At 38.1% G+C, this 19,735-nt stretch overlaps 1 protein-coding gene across 11 annotated transcripts in view; it reads right to left on the bottom strand.

Annotated features, from left to right (window-relative positions):
* dock3 (dedicator of cytokinesis 3) overlaps window positions 1-19,735 on the bottom strand; it is a 304,695-nt gene that overhangs the window by 77,645 nt on the left and 207,315 nt on the right. For all 11 annotated transcript variants that reach the window (XR_010897931.1, XM_067416279.1, XM_067416269.1 and 8 more), the window contains 4 exons: window positions 11,731-11,812; window positions 11,538-11,598; window positions 9,115-9,262; window positions 2,268-2,356 (listed from right to left, as the gene is read on the bottom strand). Coding sequence is in view for 10 of the 11 variants with exons in the window: in XM_067416279.1 (XP_067272380.1) it covers window positions 2,268-2,356; window positions 9,115-9,262; window positions 11,538-11,598; window positions 11,731-11,812 (380 nt within the window). In the remaining variant the exon portion in view is untranslated. The remainder of the gene's footprint in view (window positions 1-2,267; window positions 2,357-9,114; window positions 9,263-11,537; window positions 11,599-11,730; window positions 11,813-19,735) is intronic.

Raw genomic sequence — 19,735 nt, 5'->3', positions numbered from 1 at the left:
GTCAGCTTCTTCATCAGATACATCAAGTGACAGTGACAGTAATATTTGATAGCGTTCATGACTTGCTCTCTGCAGTAAATCACTGAGCCATTTTAAGTTTTGCTGATGATTCTTCCTGTTCTTTTGTTTTCTGCCTGCGGTGACTATTAGTGAAACGTCCCTTCTTCATTGTGTATCAGACATTGACACCTTGTGGAATAAAGCTGAATTACACTTATTGAGTCATCAAAGATTTAATTATTGTTGTTCAGAAAAAAAGATACTTACACTATTACACACCTCGGGTCGTTAGCGACCCTATACAACTTTTACAAAAAATGGGATGACAGGCACTCTTTTATAATTTTATAACTTTTTTGTTGTTGTTGTTGTATTGTTTATAACGAATTGATGAATTGAGGAATATTAAGCAGGTTAATGTCTAACTTTAAAACATTAATGAGGAAGATGGTAGTGAATGACGTCCCGGGTCACTAAAGACCCGAGGTATGCGTTTAACTATGACACGTTTAGTCATGTGACACATGTTGTACTGATAGCTATCCATGTTCATACCGATTATAGTACTGATATGTATAAACTATGATCAAATTGTCCTGTGGGAAAACATTAGGGCAAATGCGCTTTGGAGCATACATGGAATGCGGATTGAGTGCAACTAGGTAAAACGCCTGGATATTTTGCTAATAAAATGATTGTGCCAGAAACATATTTTGCTTTATTTTGTCTGGTCTCTGAGTATAATCTCAGTTTATTAAGTTTCACGCATGACCAGTAGGATAATTTTAGCTTTTTGTGAAATTTCAGTGCGGATGAGAAACTTTTGTAAAACACTGCAATGCTAGTCTGAATGGAGAGCGTTTTAAAAATGGCTTTTTCAAATGTATTAGGAACAATGTGCACGCATGCAGTCTTAAGGCCTCTTCAAGACAATAAAATATAAAGTTCTAAAAAACATTCTAAGAGTAAAAGAAAAGCATATTCAGCTCATTAAGCTGTAATAAACAACCGCAAATGTAGTCAGAAGCTAATATTGCTAATTATTAACTGTAGCTTTTGTAAAAAAAAAAAAAAAATGCGAATAATTTGCTTCGTTCCAAAAAACGTAGTATGCGGCCCTCATTGACAGCTACCCTCTTAGGCAGCATAACTGAAAAAAACCCACGACTGACTGAATTAGAACACTCACAATTAGTTCAAATAGAGTGTGAGGTTAGCATGTTGCTATGCTAATAGAGCATTACTATAGTAAGCGCAACAAAAAATATACATATTGGATGAAATATACATTTAAAAGCAAACTATCCAAAATCAGAATGATTACAAATCGTTCCAAAGTTGTGTTGTTAGCATGTGGCTATGCTAATAGCATAAAAGTCTAGTCAGTGTAATACACAGTGCATGTAAATATTCAAATGTATCAGGATTAATGTGGACATAGCCTTAAGACCTGTTCACACCGAAGATGATAATGATAACAATAAAATATAGTTCTAAAAAAAAACTAAAGCGACAAACGAGAAAACTGCACTGCGAGCTTAGAATAAAAAGAACAATATTATCCGCTGGTGTGAACGCTAATATAGTTATCGTTACAGTTATCATTCATTGTGTGAAAGGGCCTTTAGATTGGACTTACTTTGCTTGCTCATGCAGCTCCTTTTAATGGTTATTAGGGCTACATATCCAGTTATTCAATATCATTTTAAACTCTGTTATCTTTTCACAAATGTTCTGTTTTTTGAGGTGCAGTCTGTAAATTGTATCGGCATCTAGCGGGGAGGTTGTCAATGGAGACAGCAGAGAGTAGCTAGCGCTAGGTAGAGAAGTTAGTCCGCTTAGGGCTACTGTAGAAACATGGCGGCGCAAAATGGCTCTGTAAGGTACCCGTGGTGATAGAAATGGAGATCATTCTATGGTAATAAAAGATAACAGTACATTATGTAAGATCTTTATACACCACTGCAAACATAGGTATGTATATTATATTGCATTTCTGTCAATAGATCCTCATAAATACTACACACTGCACCTTTAAGGGTTGCATGTGACTTGTATTCTTAGTTACTCGGCATGGTAATGTGTGCTTTATTACAGCAGAATTACGGAGAATTACAGTGATTTCAGCAAAATAAGCGAAACATTAACTATAACAGTAAAGCTGGATTATAGACAGAATTTTGGCTGTTTAATTTCAGTGAAGATGAACTTTATCATCAGATGATGACAATTAAATCAAGTGTACGACCCTTTCGAAGTGCACTTACCGTAGTTGGTGCTTGGGGCGGTGTATTTGGTGCTGGACTTGCGGATAATGTTCTCATGAATCTGGTACCACTCGTTTTCATTATTACACCTGTAAACGAGAGAAAGAAGAGGACAGTCCATTATACAGTGGAGGAAAACTGAAGCTGTCGTATGGATGAAGCAGGTGGAGCCAGTGCATTAGTATTTATAATTATATTTTTGATAGGTTTTTGATACTTCGGTGTTAGAAAGATATATATTAAAGATTATACAAACATACTTTTACACACACACACACACACACACACACACACACACACACACACATATATATGTTAGAACAATTATATTAGAATTATCTGAAAGATTATATTTGAATTATTAAAGAATATACATACACAGACATACACACGTCTGTGTATATGTGTGTGTGTGTGTGTGTGTGTGTGTGTGTGCGTGCGTGTGTGTGTGTGTGTGTGTGTGTGTGTGTGCGTGCGTGCGTGTGTGCGTGTGTGTGTGTGTGTGTGTGTGTGTGTGTATGTGTGTTCATTAGTACATTATTTAATCATTTTTTTATAATTTGTCACTGGTGCTATAATCCTTTTATAAAATAAAATAAACCATACACTTAATTTTGAATTTCTAGGTAATTAAATATAATTTAAAAAATGTAATATTAATATAAGTAGTTTAAAAATCAAAAATGAGCTGCACTGTAAAAACTAATTTGTTCAGTTTACTTAATTAAATTATGCAAACTTGTTGCCTTATTCAATTAAGAAAGCATTACTTAATTCTATTAAGTTTTTGGCACTCAAAACAGTCAAGTAATGTTTACTTGTGTTTTCTAAGTAACAAAGGCATAGAACGCAAATAGTTTAGATTACTAAATTATCTTAAGTAATGTCAACAAATTATTAGACATTAAGTAAAGTTCACTAAAAAAGTCTTAGTAAGAACAGCGTTGGATTTTACAGTGTGTAGTGTGTATCCAGTGTCTGTTTCTATAGAATAGGGGGATAGCGTTGACGATGAGAGTAGGATAACCTACAATCAAGACAATTAACTTCATCTGGCACAGCTGCTGTAGCACGCGGCACTGGTCAATTGCCACTTCGAACGATATAATGCTGAATGAAAGAAACACGCAGTCAAGTACAGCCAAGTGTTGAGAGTCATCACAATGAAGCGAATCACGGCACTCTTCTGCTTAAAAGCGGAGAAGTGTGGCGCTCTCAGGAGACGGAACAGAGCCATATGCTGCGCTCCAGCGTTAGTAGCTGCTAAAGCGCTGTGGGCTAGCTGACGGAGGCTCGAGAACAGCAGGATCTGGCCCGAGGGGAAGTCATATCATTAATGCCTGATCCAGGAGTGACTAAACCCGTCGTGGCAGCTGAAAAAGGGACTTCCGTGCCATGCTAATGCTAGTGTTTGTGGCGTCTTAGCGGGCAGATGCTTTGTAGGAACTCCCACAGAGTCCATCTGGTTGGCTGTCATGGCGACTGGCTCCGAGGGTGTCAAGGGTGCTTCTGGTCTGTCGCTCGCAGGGTCACATCGGCATTACACCAACACAGGCGGTTGGATGGAAAGTGCTGCGCTCTAGAACGTGAAGGGATATCTGAGGCTAATCCAATCGGCTCAAGAGTCGGCCTGGTTTGCCGTAGCGTTACGCTCCCAGCCGTCAGCCACTAGAGGTCACTAGAAACTAGCACAGCCCGAACACACACTTCCATGAAGAGACCCTCACAAACATACACTTATTACATAAACACGCACTTATCATAGAGTATGTACGTCACACACACAAACGCACACACAGAAGGTATAAATTCTCCTCTCTTCCCCCATTAGTTAAACCCCAGAGATCCGGATCTGTTCGCGCAGTAAGCCTAGAGTTCAGAAAACTCTTCAGGGCTCGGCAGACAGGAGACCCCCGGGGCGAGAGTGAGAGAGTTTCAGGACAGAACTGTCCAAAGCTGAGTCACTAGTGGCTGAGTCCATCCATCCTCATTCGTCTATGTATCTATCTATCTATTCGTCCATCCATCCATCCATCCATCCATCCATCCATCCATCCATCCATCCATCCATCCATCCTCATTTGTCTATCTATCTATCGATCTATCCATCCATCCTCATTTGTCTATCCATCCATCCATCCATCCATCCATCCATCCATCCATCCATCCATCCATCCATCCATCCATCCATCCATCCATCCATCCATCCTCATTTGTCTATCTATCTATCTATCTATCTATCTATCTATCTATCTATCTATCTATCTATCTATCTATCTATCTATCTATCTATCTATCTATCTATCTATCTATCTATCCATCCTCATTTGTCTGTCTATCTATCCGTCCGTCCGTCCGTCCGTCCGTCCGTCCATCCATCCATCCATCCATCCATCCATCCATCCATCCATCCATCCATCCATCCATCTATCTATCTATCTATCTATCTATCTATCTATCTATCTATCTATCTATCTATCTATCTATCTGTCTGTCTGTCTGTCTGTCTGTCGGTCGGTCGGTCGGTCGGTCTGTCGGCCCATCCGTCCGTCCGTCCGTCCATCCATCCATCCATCCATCCATCCATCCATCCATCCATCCATCCATCCATCCATCCATCCATCCTCATTTGTCTATCTCTCTATCTATCAATCAATCAATCTATCTATCTATCTATCTATCTATCTATCTATCTATCTATCTATCTATCTATCTATCTATCTATCTATCTATCTATCTATCTATCTATCTATCTATCTATCTATCTATCTATCTATCTATCTATCTATCTGTCTGTCTGTCTGTCTGTCTGTCTGTCGGTCGGTCGGTCGGTCGGTCGGTCGGTCGGTCGGTCTGTCGGTCTGTCGGTCTGTCAGCCCATCCGTCCGTCCATCCATCCATCCATCCATCCATCCATCCATCCATCCATCCATCCATCCATCCATCCATCCATCCATCCATCCATCCATCCATCCATCCATCCATCCATCCATCCATCCATCCATCTATCCTTGTCCATTCATCCATCTATCTATCAATCTATTGCTAAAATACCCAATTCAATGAAGATAATCAAAATGATGCATTATATTAGCACATTTTTTAAATACAATACAATAATTACTAGAAAGAATGCTTCAATCTCATATCATTCGAAACCCTCTCAGCCGTTAAGCACAATGGAAGAGTAATCTGTTTTATTGACAGAGAACAGCCAGAGGTTCATCACGACACTGCAGCTAATGCGTCCCCCCAGCACCAAGAGAAACGGCGAGTGGAAAACAGACTCTTCTCTTCAGTGTCACCGCATTCTTCTCAGTTTCACAGACACTGATGGCTTAATATCACATGATTGCTTGTCATTTTGAATGCTGGGGTATCTAAACAAATCTTGCCTTTTTTACCCATCTTCCTCCACACATACACATTCATTTTTATTTATTCCTTGATTTCTCTTTCTTTTACCAGTTCTGTCAGTTTCCTAGCCAATAAAACAGAGGAGGCTTTCTGCATGGTTGCACACAGAGGTAATGAAAGTCTGTGATGGAGATAGCTAGAGGACCCAACCACGTGTCACTGTCCACATGGGAGGATTTCAGGGAGAGCTTCAAAGCAGAAATAACGGATGATGTATCTTTCATAAATAAACAACAGCAAATGTAGACTGCAGCTACTGTGCTAATTATTAACTGTGTCTAATGTAATTAAAAATGTAGCCAATTACGTGCTTCATTCCAAAAAACTTAGTATGCTCCCTACATTAATAGAGATCCTCTTAGGCAGCATAAATGAAACTCATAATTAGTTCCAGTAGAGGGAATGCACGTGACGTCACCGTCAGCTGGAGCGACTGTGATTACGCCTCGCTGAGTGGCAAAAAGACTGAAAGTCAGCATTTGGTTTACAGTGTGAATGCAGCGAAAACACACAACCAGGCCCGGCACCAGAGGGGGGGTAGGGGGAGGCTTGTCCACGGACCCAATGGACATCGCTGTTCCGAGCTTGAGACGGACATACAGCTTGTCATTTTCTCACTCAAACCACTGCCACCTGCTGCTTCTGCTTTTTGAGGGAAAAGCTGCCCATACTGCTTGTCTAGGATCTGTAATTCTCCGTAAGAATTCGTAATAAAAGCATATTATTAACTAAAGGGAGCTAGCAAACGATCCAGTGTGTATCTGTATTTTTGCACTCGTCAAATGATTACATTTCCAACGTGTTTTCGCCTCGGTGAGCAATGTAGCCAATCACAGACATGTTTGTTGACTTCTACAACGCAGTTGGCCAATCACAGGTGTTGAACTTGGAATCCACTCACCGCTCGAGTGTTTGTCCGGGCGCTGAGTTCAGTTAACACGCGTGTCTCTATAAATGCAGACATTGTGAAAATAAGAGATTCATTGTATACAAGCTTCACTACGGAACTTTGTCAGATTGCGTTTATTGAATGAGTGACAGCTTTTAGTGATTATAAAGGGAGCGCTCTTTGCACGCTGTCTGGGCAATATAAATATAATTTATTTTTTATTAATAGGTCTATAATATATTACGAATTTTAATACAACTTTTGTTTTCCATTTGTGACAAGCGGCCACATACACGCTTCAATACATTGACCCATCCGTATGCGGGATTCACTCGAAAAATTTGATTACTGACAGTTATAAATAATCATGGCGAAATCAGGCTCATAAAAATGTCAGGAAAACACGATTCCTGGCTGCATGTTATTATTCATGGATCACTGAATCTGTGGTAAGTTGTAAGGAACACTATCGAGCCCAACCTTTAGTTTAAACTGATAATCGTTTGCTCTATAATCGTGTTTTCCTCTATTAACTGCAGTCACGCAGCAGCTCTTCTGCCACTCAGCCCCGGCTGAGGGGGCGTGTTCTGGCGGGAAAGTGACGTCGATGTATTTCCTCTATTGAGTGTGAGGTTAGCATGTTGCTATGCTAAAATACACAGCACATATACAACGATCAGGCAAAAGATGATGACCACTGACAGGTTAAGTGAATAACACTGATTATCTCTTCATCACAGCACTTGTTAGTGGGTGGGATATATTAGGCAGCAAGTGGACATTTTGTTCTCAAACTTGATGTATTAGAAGCAAGACAAATAAGCAAGCGTAATGATTTGAGTGAGTTTGACAAGGGCCAGATTGTGATGGCTAGACGACTGGGTCAGAGCATCTCTAAAACTGCAGCTCTTGTGGGGTGTTCCCGGTCTGCAGTGGTCAGTCTCTATCAAAAGTGCTCCAAGGAAGGAACAGCGGAGAACTGGCGACAGGATCATGGGCCGCCAAGGCTCATTGATGGACGTGGGGAGTGAAGGCTGGCCCGTGTGGTCCGATCAAACAGACGAGCTACTGGAGCTCAAATTGCTCAAGAAGTTAATACTGGTTCTGATAGAAAGGTGTCAGAATACACAGTCCAGTCAGTGTGCCCATGCTGACCCCTGTCCACCACTGAAAGCGTCCAAAGTGGGCATGTGAGCATCAGAACTGGACCACGGAGCAATGGTTTGGTGAATCTCATTTTCTTTTTCACCACATGGATGGCCGGGTGTGTGTGCGTCACTTACCTGGGGAACACATGGCACCAGGATGCACAGTGGGAAGAAGGCATGCCTGCGGAGGCAGTGTGATGCTTTGGGCAATGTTCTGCTGGGAAACCTTGAGTCCTGCCATCCATGTGGATGTTACTTTAACTTGTACCACCTACCTAAGAATTGATGCAGACCATGTACACCCTTTCATGGAAACTGTATTTCCTGGTGGCTGTGGCCTCTTCCAGCAGATAATGCGCTCTGCCACAAAGCAAAAATGGTTCAGGAATGGTTTGAGGAGCACAACAACAAGTTTGAGGTGTTGACTTGGCCTCCATATTCCCCAGATCTCAATCCGATCGAGCATCTGTGGGATGTGCTGAACAAACAAGTCCGATCCAAGGAGGCCCCACCTCGCAACTTACAGGATTAAAGGATCTGCTACTAACATCTTGGTGCCAGATACCACAGCACACCTTCAGGGGTCTAATGGAGTCCGTGCCTCGACAGGTCAGGGCTGTTTTGGCAGCAAAAGGGCGACCAACACAATATTAGGAAGGTGGTCATTATAGGAAGGTGGAAATATAAAAGCATACTATCCGACATGGAACTTCACGAGTGTCTGAATTAGAACGTTCGCAATGTGTTCCAATAGCGTTTTATGTTGGCATGTTGCTCTGCTAATAGCACAACAATCTAGTAAGCATATAAATATTGGATCAGATATAAAATATAACTACTGTGTACCTACATTGAATGAAATAAGTATAGTTTTTTGCATTTAACTAACTTTGAGGATTTCTTTCCTCAAAATATATACCTTATACCGAAATAGTCTCCATGAGATAAGCATGCCTATGATGCCTTAAAATACTTTCTAGGTAGGCAGCATCTTAAGGATTGGAGCACAGCGTGCAAATCTTACATCGTTTATCAAAATGTCACGACAAATCCGAGTTCAAGAAAACATCCCGTCAGTCGTGAAGCAATTGCGTTCCTCTGATCCGTTCACTGCACAGTGTACATCAATTTTACATGAATGTGTGTTTACAATCTTCAGCTTTGCAAATCCCAATAAGTCTCAGTTCTATTTGGAACAGAGAAGTTAATATATTCCTGAGTGGCTTTTATCATCAGCGCTCAAGTGTTTTGTCAAGATTTAATAAGGCAAGCGAGCGATTTTTCCTTCATTGTTTAATGTAGCTCATAATAAACATAGTTCCCAAGTCTTTCTTTTCCAATTATTAATAAATCAAGCAGATGAATGGCTCTAAAGTGCAAAGAAGAGACTTACGTGTAAACTTTGAGCACAAAGTCTTTCTCCTCTTTGAGTTCAGAGATGGTCTGGAGGACGTCGCTCATGGCTAGCACTGCGCATCCGTACGGCCGGCGGTACTGGACGTGAGGCGGTCCTTTCTTCGAGTCGTTTAACAGCATCCGCCCTGAGCGAAAATACATCATACATCCCAGTCAGAAATGTACATCTGCATAAACTATATGACGTTACAAATGTCATACAAAAATATAATTTTGTAAATCACAGTCCGTGCTACCAATTCGATTCAAAACGTTTCATGCAAAAAGTAAATATATATATTTATATAATAATAATTACAGATGCAAACGTGATATTGATATTAAAGTTAATATAGTTAATATTTTTAAGTTGATACTGTTATATTTCAGACACAAAAATGTCTGTTTTAGCTCAATTTGCCAACGAAAATATTACCTAAAAAGCTAGAGCAGCGATGTAGATGAGCAAAAAAAATCGGGTGAACCAATGAATTAATGACTCATTCATAAAGAGAGCCATTTACTTAATTCCTGAAGGAATCAGACGTTTAAATGAATCGAATGAATGAATGACTCAGCATGCTCTATTTTAACCGGGGGGGGGGGGGGGGGGGGGGGGGGTTGGCATAAATCCTCACATAGACCTATTATAATAATACTTTTAATTTGTACCTGTGCTCTTCCTACTTGTAGAATGCCAGTTCCCTTTAGAATTCCAGTTCCACTCACACCATGGCGGATTTGCTATGTAGTATATGGAGGAACTTGTGAGCGGAAAGACGGAACGCTTCTCAAGAGAGGAATCCTTTTAATTTTAATATTTAAAAATGTTTTTGTGCTGCAGGGCTGGCCCGTGGCATAGGCAGAATAGGCAAATGCTAGGGGTGCCACTTGTCCATAGGGGCGCCAAAATGGGTGATTTTTCCGGTTCTATTACTGCTACTTTTTAATTAATATTAATTCAAAATATTACCAAAAAAACATTAAACAAATCCCCAGACTCTTCCCAGACCACCGCATCAATCTCCTCCTGTCCAGCGAGTCCGATATTAAACGCGCAATCAGTTTAATGTTAAAAATATATATATATTTTATTTTAATAACCTAACGTTTTTACTCAGTTGTGCAATTGTAAGGGGACATATGGCATTTTTAAAATTTATTTTCTAAAATTAGTAATGATATTTATATACAGGTTTATCTAAAATAGCTAAAAAATAAAATAAAATGCACACTAAATATACACATTTCTTAAATTTTTTTATTAATGGTGAAAACATGAGCATGCATAGTTTAGCGGAGGATATACATACATGTATATATGTGTGTGTGTGTGTGTGTGTGTGTGTGTGTGTCCTTGCTTATATTACATTATGGGGACCAAATGTCCCCATAAGGATAGTAAAACCTGGGATTACCTACACTTTTCAAAAGACTTATAAAATATACAGAATGAGTTTTGTTGAGAAAGTAAAAATGCAGAATGTTTTGTGTATGTGTGTGTGTGTGTGTGTGTGTGTGTGTGTGTGTGTGTGTGTGTGTGTGTGTGTGTGTGTGTGTGTGTGTGTGTGTGTGTGTGTGTGTGTGTGTGTGTGTGATGGGTAGGTTTAGGGGCAGGCCAGTGTGAGGGGATAGAAAATACGGTTTGTACGGTATAAAAAGCATTACGTCTAGAGAGTCCCCACAAAGATAGTGAACCAGACGTGTGTGTGGACATAAAAATATATTTTGAAAACTTTTTGCTAACCAAACTCTTTTTAGTTATCATTGACATTGTTAAAAATGTGAAATTGTTTTTAAATGACGACAGTAAATGATGAGCGATCATTTGATGAATTGTTATTCATTTGGGTGAACTATCCCATTAATAAGAACACAAACTTAAAACACTTAAAACATTTAAATTATCTCAAGGCATTACTTACGCAATTATAATTCCAACTCGAAGTGGCATTTATTTTTTAAGGCTATTTAATTAATTTTATATGTGTCAACAGTGCCATGCAGGGTCTTCATTTTTTATGCAAATGAATCATCAAATCAAATCATATTTAGACTCATTACTTTGCGAAACTAATAGCAAAGATAACTGAAGTTTCCGTAATCCTCACAAATGAGGTTAAAATGGCCATTCAGTGTCATCTCCATTTTAAGGCTGTTCTTTGAGAGCAGCGGGATGTCGTGTCTCATTTGGGGGGGTTGAATTGTCTGTTCCAGCATCCAAACCGCCCGTCCCTCTTTAAAATGGAATGGAATGGAACTTGCAATGCCACACTTACGTAATGTAACCACTCTAGAGATGCAATTGCTGGCAGAAATGCAATGCCTTGTGGCAACTCGGGCACATTTGGCTCCGAATGAAGGAAATGGATAGAGGAAGAGGCAGAAAGGGAAAGATGCGAAATGAGATGGGATCCTCACCCGTCCTGATGACCTGGGACACAATGTACAGGTCTCTCTTCATGTCCTTGTTGCTTAGGTCCTGCGAGAATAAGAGAAGCATTTAATGTAGTGTCTTTTTTTCCCCTTTTTTTTCAAAAGTAGTATTTTCATATGAACTTTTGTATCATTTAGCCATTGCAAGAACAATGCTGTTGATTGCATGTGTTCCTACCGTAAAGAGTGCGCAGAGGCGGTCAACCTTCTCTGGGTTTTTTGGGCCACCATTTTTGTTGAGTTTCACCATAAACTTTTCACTGGAAGAATAAAAAGAAAAAGAAAAAAAATATTGTATAAAAGTTCACATGAGCAGGTTATGATTTGAAACGTTCATTACGTGGTTAAATGCAATGGATCTGAAATGGTTTTGTCAGACAGTTGTTTTCATTGCATTCGACAACAATGTACTAAAAACGGCATAGACACGACGACACTTTCGAAACGATCCCAGTTCACACCGATCAGCGGAAACTCTGTATTATTCATGCCAGGCCAGTAGATGCCGACGCCATTTTGTAAAGAAACAATAAGCGCCTATAGATTGAACACGTAATAGACCTTTTTCACATTTCCGCATTTTTAACCGGAAGTTAGTTAAGGACGTGCAAAGGCACTTCCTGTTACCGTAGTAGTAGCTAGCGGGAAATGCAAAAATGGGTGAGTCAAAAAACAGGAGTTTTTATTGCGTCCCGGGTTGTTCGTGTTGTACCCAAAAACAACCATACCTGTCTTTTCACTCATTTCCATCTGACCTGAAATCTGTGGCTTCATGCTGTTAGAAGAGAAGAAGGGCCGAATTTCTCTGTGAGAAAAGGCAGCACTTACTGTACGTCTGTAGCAGACACTTTGCCAAGGAGGATTACTCCGGTGGAACAACCATCAGTCGCCTTAAAAGTGGTGTTGTCCCAAGCATTTTCCCTTGGAACAATTTTACAGTACCACTCAAAAGGGAGTCTGTATTTTGAAAGGGTGAACAAAAGTCAGCTTGTCCCCTCCCAGGCGGACGACAACGGTGCAGCTGCTAAAATGGATCACGATTATGTGACACACCCACCCGCAGGTAAGGTTTAAATAACGTCTAAACATTACAGTTGTGTTATAAATATAAAATGTACACATCATTTGCAGGTTTTCTTGCCATATTGACGCTTTTTATTGTTAGTCTTTGCAAACCAATATGTTTTAAGTGGTTTAAAATGTGATACATCAGCATCCTCTAATGGTATTTTCGGTGTCTGCGAAATTTGTAGCCTGTGTTCAGTTTATTGGTCTTGGTGGAGGAATTTGCGTCAAAAAAGGCTCAGAGAAAACACTGCCGGTATACATTTTGCCGAGTATAAGCGCGAAGCGGAAGAACGCCTACACGTCAGTGACGTATTTCCGTTTTTTTGTGAAAAAGGTCTATATGCATGCAACACCCTTTCACAAATTCATGCTTTTGTAGTTTCACACGAGACGATAACAGTATCAAACGGAAACCCATTTTAAAAAGTTTGCATTTTCTGGCCACCAAAACGCCGCTGTCGTGTAAATGAACGGCCAGAACGCATAAAAAGTTTCCGTTTTTATTTTGAAAAGTGTGGTGTGAACCCAATTTTTCCTTAACTCATTCCCCGCCAAACACGGAACTTTCCGTCATTTGTCATTTTCCGTGTTTCCGTGTTTTTACTGTTATGTGGTAGGGGGCGCTATTACGCATCTTCTGAATGAGTACAGAATCTCCTGATCAAAACACACGTGAAGACGACACTATAAATCATTTTATAAATCAAAAGAGTCTAATGTTACAGAATGAAATGTGTGCCCAAGATGAGCTACAGGACCAGAGGCGGAAAGTAGAATTACAAGTAATTTTTTTCTTCTCAAGTATACGTACTTTATCTGTGTTCTTCTTTGAAAAACTTTTACTTCACAATATTTCAAAACATAATGGGCCTCAATCATGAAACTTTCGTAAATATATGAGCAATTAAAATGGACCTTTACGAAACCTCTGCTCCAGATTCACAAACGCTTCGTATACCACGGATTCGTTAGTTAAACGTGTGTATGTTAATGAATTCCAAACATGTGTAAAAAGGATGTGCGAGCACGCTTATTCATAATTTGCATATTCCCCGCCCATGTGTTACATGATAACTCTGTGGACTCTTCTGGACTTCTTTCTCAGGTTTGGCTCCAGGATTTTGCATAAATGTTGAAGAGACTAATTGGCCATAAGACTAGCAATAAATCTTAAATTACCGTGTGTCCACCAAAGCATGTTTTAGCCAGTTAAACTCTTCTGAAAACGGCCAGCTGGTGGCGCTTGAGAGCGCTTTGCAAGGGCAGCGTTTTTTCCAACTGAGATACTTTGGTAGCTATGATACAGAATATCCATGGCAGTAATGTGTTACTAGTATCTCATTTTGAAGAATATTACTGAATTTAGAAATGCAGTAAAAAGCAGTATTAACTTCTCTATTATTGTTGTTCGGTTCGTATACAAGTGGGATGATTGGTCGGTGTAGTTTTTGTCCCGCCCCTCCTCGACTGTGATTGGACGGCCTGGTAAAAATGCCAGTGAGGAGCGCTGCCTATTACCCAACGTTAAACAGTACAAACAAAACAATAAAGACTCAAGTAAAACTCAAGTAAAAGTAATTCAATTTTACTTGAGTACAAGTACTATATTTTTAATGTAATTACAAGTTAACAGTAAAAAAACACTACTTTTATTTATGAAATGTAGTCCAGTAAAAAGTATGACATTATGTGTTACGCTTTGGACTGCAGTGAAGTAAAAGTTTTCCAAAGAAAAACACTGATGTTTGAGAAGAAAGTAAAAATACTCCACTACTGTCCGCCTCTGTTCAGGACTGTGAAGCATTAGGGGTGTTGATGGACTCAATCTACACCATCTGTGTTTGACGTTTTCACAAAAATTTGATTTTCTCACATTTTTCTCCAAAATGTTCATATCCATATTATCCATATTTAAGTGTTGATAAAAAAGGAATGCAGCTAGAATAAAACATTTTATTTTATTAGGAACTTAACACATTCCACATGCAGATGAAAGGTTTCAAAGGACTGCGGATGAAAATTAGCTTTGAGCTAAATCCGGTACAATACATGAAATGGAAACATTTATGTCAAAAATTGTACATGGTCCTTTTTATAAATAAAGTAAAGTAAAGTAAAGAAATATAAAGCAGCAGTTGTGGCTCCTTGTGACAGTACGTCTTTCATATGACTTTAAGAAGCTGCACAGAGGACCCCGCACAGGGAAGACTTTGGGAAACACTGAGAGTGTTAATAAAGTGTGTTTCCAGTGGATGAAGTGACTGACTGCTGAAATCAGATCATAGGAAACAGAGCTGCACTCTTCCTGCCTGCTCCGATAGAGCCTAATGGAGTCTGCGGGACCAGAGAGACGCTTACAGTACATCTGTGTGTCTGAAAACAACACCTGGGCCATACATCCATCCATCGATCCTCTGTGTCCATCCATCCAATCTATCCTTTCATCCTCATCGTCCATCCATCCATCCATCCATCCATCCATCCATCCATCCATCCATCCATCCATCCATCCATCCATCCATCCATCCATCCATCCATCCATCCATCCATCCATCTATCTATCTATCTATCTATCTATCTATCTATCTATCTATCTATCTATCTATCTATCTATCTATCTATCTATCTATCTATCTATCTATCTATCTATCTATCTGACTGTGCTTCCATCCTTATCATCCATCCATCCATCCATCCATCCATCCATCCATCCATCCATCCATCCATCCATCCATCCATCCATCTATCCATCCATCCATCCACCCATCCATCCATCCATCATTAATAAATTGATATTTTTTTTATTTTATTTTTATTTGAGTCACTACTGATGTGTATAACCTCAGCCACAATAACTTTTCATAATAATAATAATAGATGGATAAATATGAGAAAATTAAATAAAATATTAATAAAAATATTCTTTATTGTTATAACATGAATTACATGAGCTAATTTACATGTTTATTTTGAATTAATACATTGTTAATAGTTTTTTTTTAATTATTATTAGGGCCACTTTAAATGTATATTTTTTTATTAAATAATATACAATTTAAAAAGTGGTTTATTTAAGTGTTTATTTATTTCAATATTTTTTATGAATTAATTGATAAACAATTCCTTCATTTTATTGAAAAGAACATAAAATATCCTCTTTTATATAGTGAATGAATGAATGAATGAATGAATGAATCTACATTTTTATTTCAGAAATATTAAAGCGATCCTTAATTTATTTATTTTGAGCAAAATAAGCAGCATGAACATTCTGCAAACTATCTCTTCTTGTGTTTCATGGAAGAAAGCAAGACAAATTGGATTTTGAACAACACGAGGTTGAGTAAATAACTGCAGAATTTAGATTTTTGGGCGAACTAAGCATTCTACCGATCAAATAAACATGATGTGTTTATTTGATGTTCAAATGTTCATCTATTCTCCATTCCAAGTGAAATATTGAAATGCAGACACAGTGGCATCATTGGAAAATAAAGTGAAGCCCTAATGACTGTCTGAGTGCCAGCAAACTCTGAAACATTATTTTTGAGATCTTAATTAGATGATTTCAAGCCAGTTCTCCTCGCTGAGAATTCTCCACTTGCCACATCCGATCCACAGGAACCCGTCCTCATGCATATCAAACACACAGCAACACGACCAAAACTCAGATCAAAACATCTCTAAGCCTAGCACAGAACAAATGTGTGGAATAGATTCAGTGTAGCGCGTCAATCGTCTAAAGACTATATATATATATATATATATATATATATATATATATATATATATATATATATATATATATATATATATATATATATATATATATATATATATATGTTTTAATTTTTAGACCACTTCTGTTATTAATGATTGATTACAGGATGTGAACAGAGTTTCATAAAGTATATATATATATATATATATATATATATATATATATATATATATATATATATATATAATAAATATATATATATATATATATATATATATATATATATATATATATATTTATATATATATATATGGATGTGAACAGAGTTTCATAAAGTATATATATATATATATATATATATATATATATATATATATATATATATATATTAGGGCTGGGCGATAAATCGATTTTATGAATTAATTCGAGTTTTTAGTTTACGACGATTTTTCTGAATGAAAATCGGTTTTCTCTTTCAAATCCGCCGACGCTCCCCTCTGAGCTCCCGTAATGGCTCAGCCCTCCCCGCGCGCGTTTGCCACAGAGGTACACAAACAACAAGGATCGCGTCTAACAACATACCGTGTCATTCGTAATTGCTTCAGTTTTTCACAGAACAATTAACAATACCCCGCTGCAAAGTGTGTTTGAAGTCTGAACGGAACCGCGGTAGGCGCTATACTCATTTAAAGCTGCGCTGACACGAACGCAGCGCGAGCTCACACACGGGCCAATCTCGTGACAGACACGATACACAGCGCTGGTGATCCAGTGAGAGACCGTTTAACTCAACACACCATCGCTACTGTGATCTAGTGGAAGCGGTCGGCGCAGAATTCTGTTATAAACCACAGATATCAGATCAAACAGAGCTGAGCGAAGGTCAGGGGTTTCAGTCACAAAACACCAACATTCACCATGATTTACTGTAGTAAAACCACATGGATTTAATGTTGTTGTTGTCATTATTTATCTCAGGATTCGTACAACCTTTTGAGATTGAAATTCAAGCACTTTCCAATGGTTTTCAAGAGCTTCACACTTATTTCCAGCACTTCAAAGCTCTTGATATCCGATTGTAATGTTATTTTTAATGTGATGGTTTGTAAAACTAAAAGTTTAAAGGGGTCTTGTGAAAGAAATAGTCGAATGTTTTTTTTAGTTTATTTTTTTTAAATGTGTAATCCATTTTGTAGCATTTTTATTTAAAAAAAGATATGAAATGCCCACCACTATAACCAGCAGAAGAGCACTTATTGATTTATTAGCGATTTTCACTCCCTAATGTATGGAAAGTACGAAGTCACAGTCTCAGGAAAAACTAAACTTTTCTTCAAATTGTGACTAAATTACAGTAAAGTAAAGAGCTCCTTTAATAATCACTGAAGCTGTCGATCAGTTCAGTGTGAGGCTATTGAAGAACAATGCTAATCTATATTTAATAAGAGCATTAGGCTACATTTAAATTTTCCCTATACTTTTTTTGCACATTACTGTTGTTAATAAAAGTTAATTTTATCTGCATATCAATTCATAAACCTTTAATATGTATACTGTATATTGCAAAAGATATGGTGCCCATTTATACTGTGGAATAGTCGGGGGTTATTCACATGCTGAAAGTTTTGCACCCCAGGTGGCACTTCTACCAAGCTGCAAATATTTAATTTTACCTAAACAAAATAAAGTTAAAACTTGTTTTGAACAATTTCTTTGTCATCTGCAGACTGATTTTAAGTAGGAGGGGAAAAAAATCGTTTTAAATCGTAAATCGAATTTTTGGTGAAAAAATCGGGGATTTTTTTTTTGGGCCATATCGCCCAGCCCTAATATATATATATATATATATATATATATATATATATATATATATAAACAATTGCCAACCCTACCTTTTAAAATAAATAAATACATATATTAGTGGTGATTGCCATAGGCAAAGCATCATGTGTTTCCTACAATGGCAACTTACATTAGGATTTTGTATTGAACATAACTCTGGATTACAATGTCATAGAGACAAGGTGGTGGGCTCATCTAACTCAATAACTTTCTTAGGATCATCAGGATCAACTTTCTCATGGAGCTACCAAGCCACACCCTAGCAACCATTTACAGCCCCCTAGCAACAAGTTCCATAGACTTGTATTGAAGTGCTATATAAACATGAGGGTGGGCTTGTTTGACTCACAATCAAAAATCACCTTGAGCATGTCCTAGCTACACCCTGGCACCCATTATCAAGAACCCTTGTAACCCAAATCCAATTAGAGATATCTTCAATTCTGCACGTTATAGAGGCATTGTGGTTGCTTTATATCATTTAAAAAGCAGCCTTTGGAGTATCATTATTGGCAGCTTTCAAACCACTCCCTAGCAACCAAAAAGAGTACCTTAGCAACCGTTTAATAAGACCAATATCTCCACTTCCGAACATGTTGTGGAGATGTGGGTTGGGTCTTTTGACTCATGAACTGGAGCGGCAACCTCCCGCAGCCTCTCTTGAATCTAATACGGAAGTGACTTAAACTAAAATTCATCAACTGGCCACATATTATATAAAGTCTTACATTTTTGCATAATTAAGGGCATGGCCACTTTGAGTGACAGGTGGATTGCTGTTTGTCTGCTGTCTGTTCCTCAGCTCCGCCCACTTTGCCCACTGTCAATTATGACAATAAAGTGAAGCCCTAATTAGCCCTAAAGTGAGCGATGGCACTGCCAAGATGGCAACGGCCGACTTTGAGGTTTCAAAAACACTCTTCAGAAACCTACGGGTGACGTCACGGACATTATGTCTATATATTTTTGTACAGTCTATGATTTCAACATGCTTTAAATGCTAGCAGCGAATAGCTACATGCTAACAGCAATTTTCTTAGGGTTATTACACGACAATAACAAGTCAAAATGTGCTACCATCATGCTAGCAAAATGCTAATCATGGTAATATAAAGTTAAGAAAATGTTAACTATGTTATCATCATGCTAATTGTGTTAGCATTTTGTAAGAAATGTGTTAGCAACATGGTAATCATGTTAGCATAATGCAAGCAACAAGCTAATCATGATTGCAGTGTAGTTACACACGGTTACAGTTTCTTCAAGAAAATGTACATGATAGCCTTACTGATTATTTTACAACAATAAATAAATACATAAATTACTTTTTTGTTTTTGTTTTGTTTTATTACATAAAGCTTGCCAATTCTTCCTGTAAATAACAAACTAGCTAAATAAATATTGTTATGTATTTAATTGTATAATTTTTTAGACATACTATTAATTGAAATAATGGAAGAATTAATAATAAATAAACCTTGCTAACTACTATTGTACAAAAAAACAAAATAAACTGCTAAAATATTCTAAAAAAAAACTGTTTTAAAACTGT

The sequence above is a fragment of the Pseudorasbora parva genome, chromosome 14, assembly GCF_024679245.1.
Source record: "Pseudorasbora parva isolate DD20220531a chromosome 14, ASM2467924v1, whole genome shotgun sequence".
NCBI lineage: Eukaryota > Metazoa > Chordata > Actinopteri > Cypriniformes > Gobionidae > Pseudorasbora > Pseudorasbora parva.
Note: the sequence above shows the minus strand (reverse complement) of the source record. Positions and strands in the feature narration are given on the sequence as shown.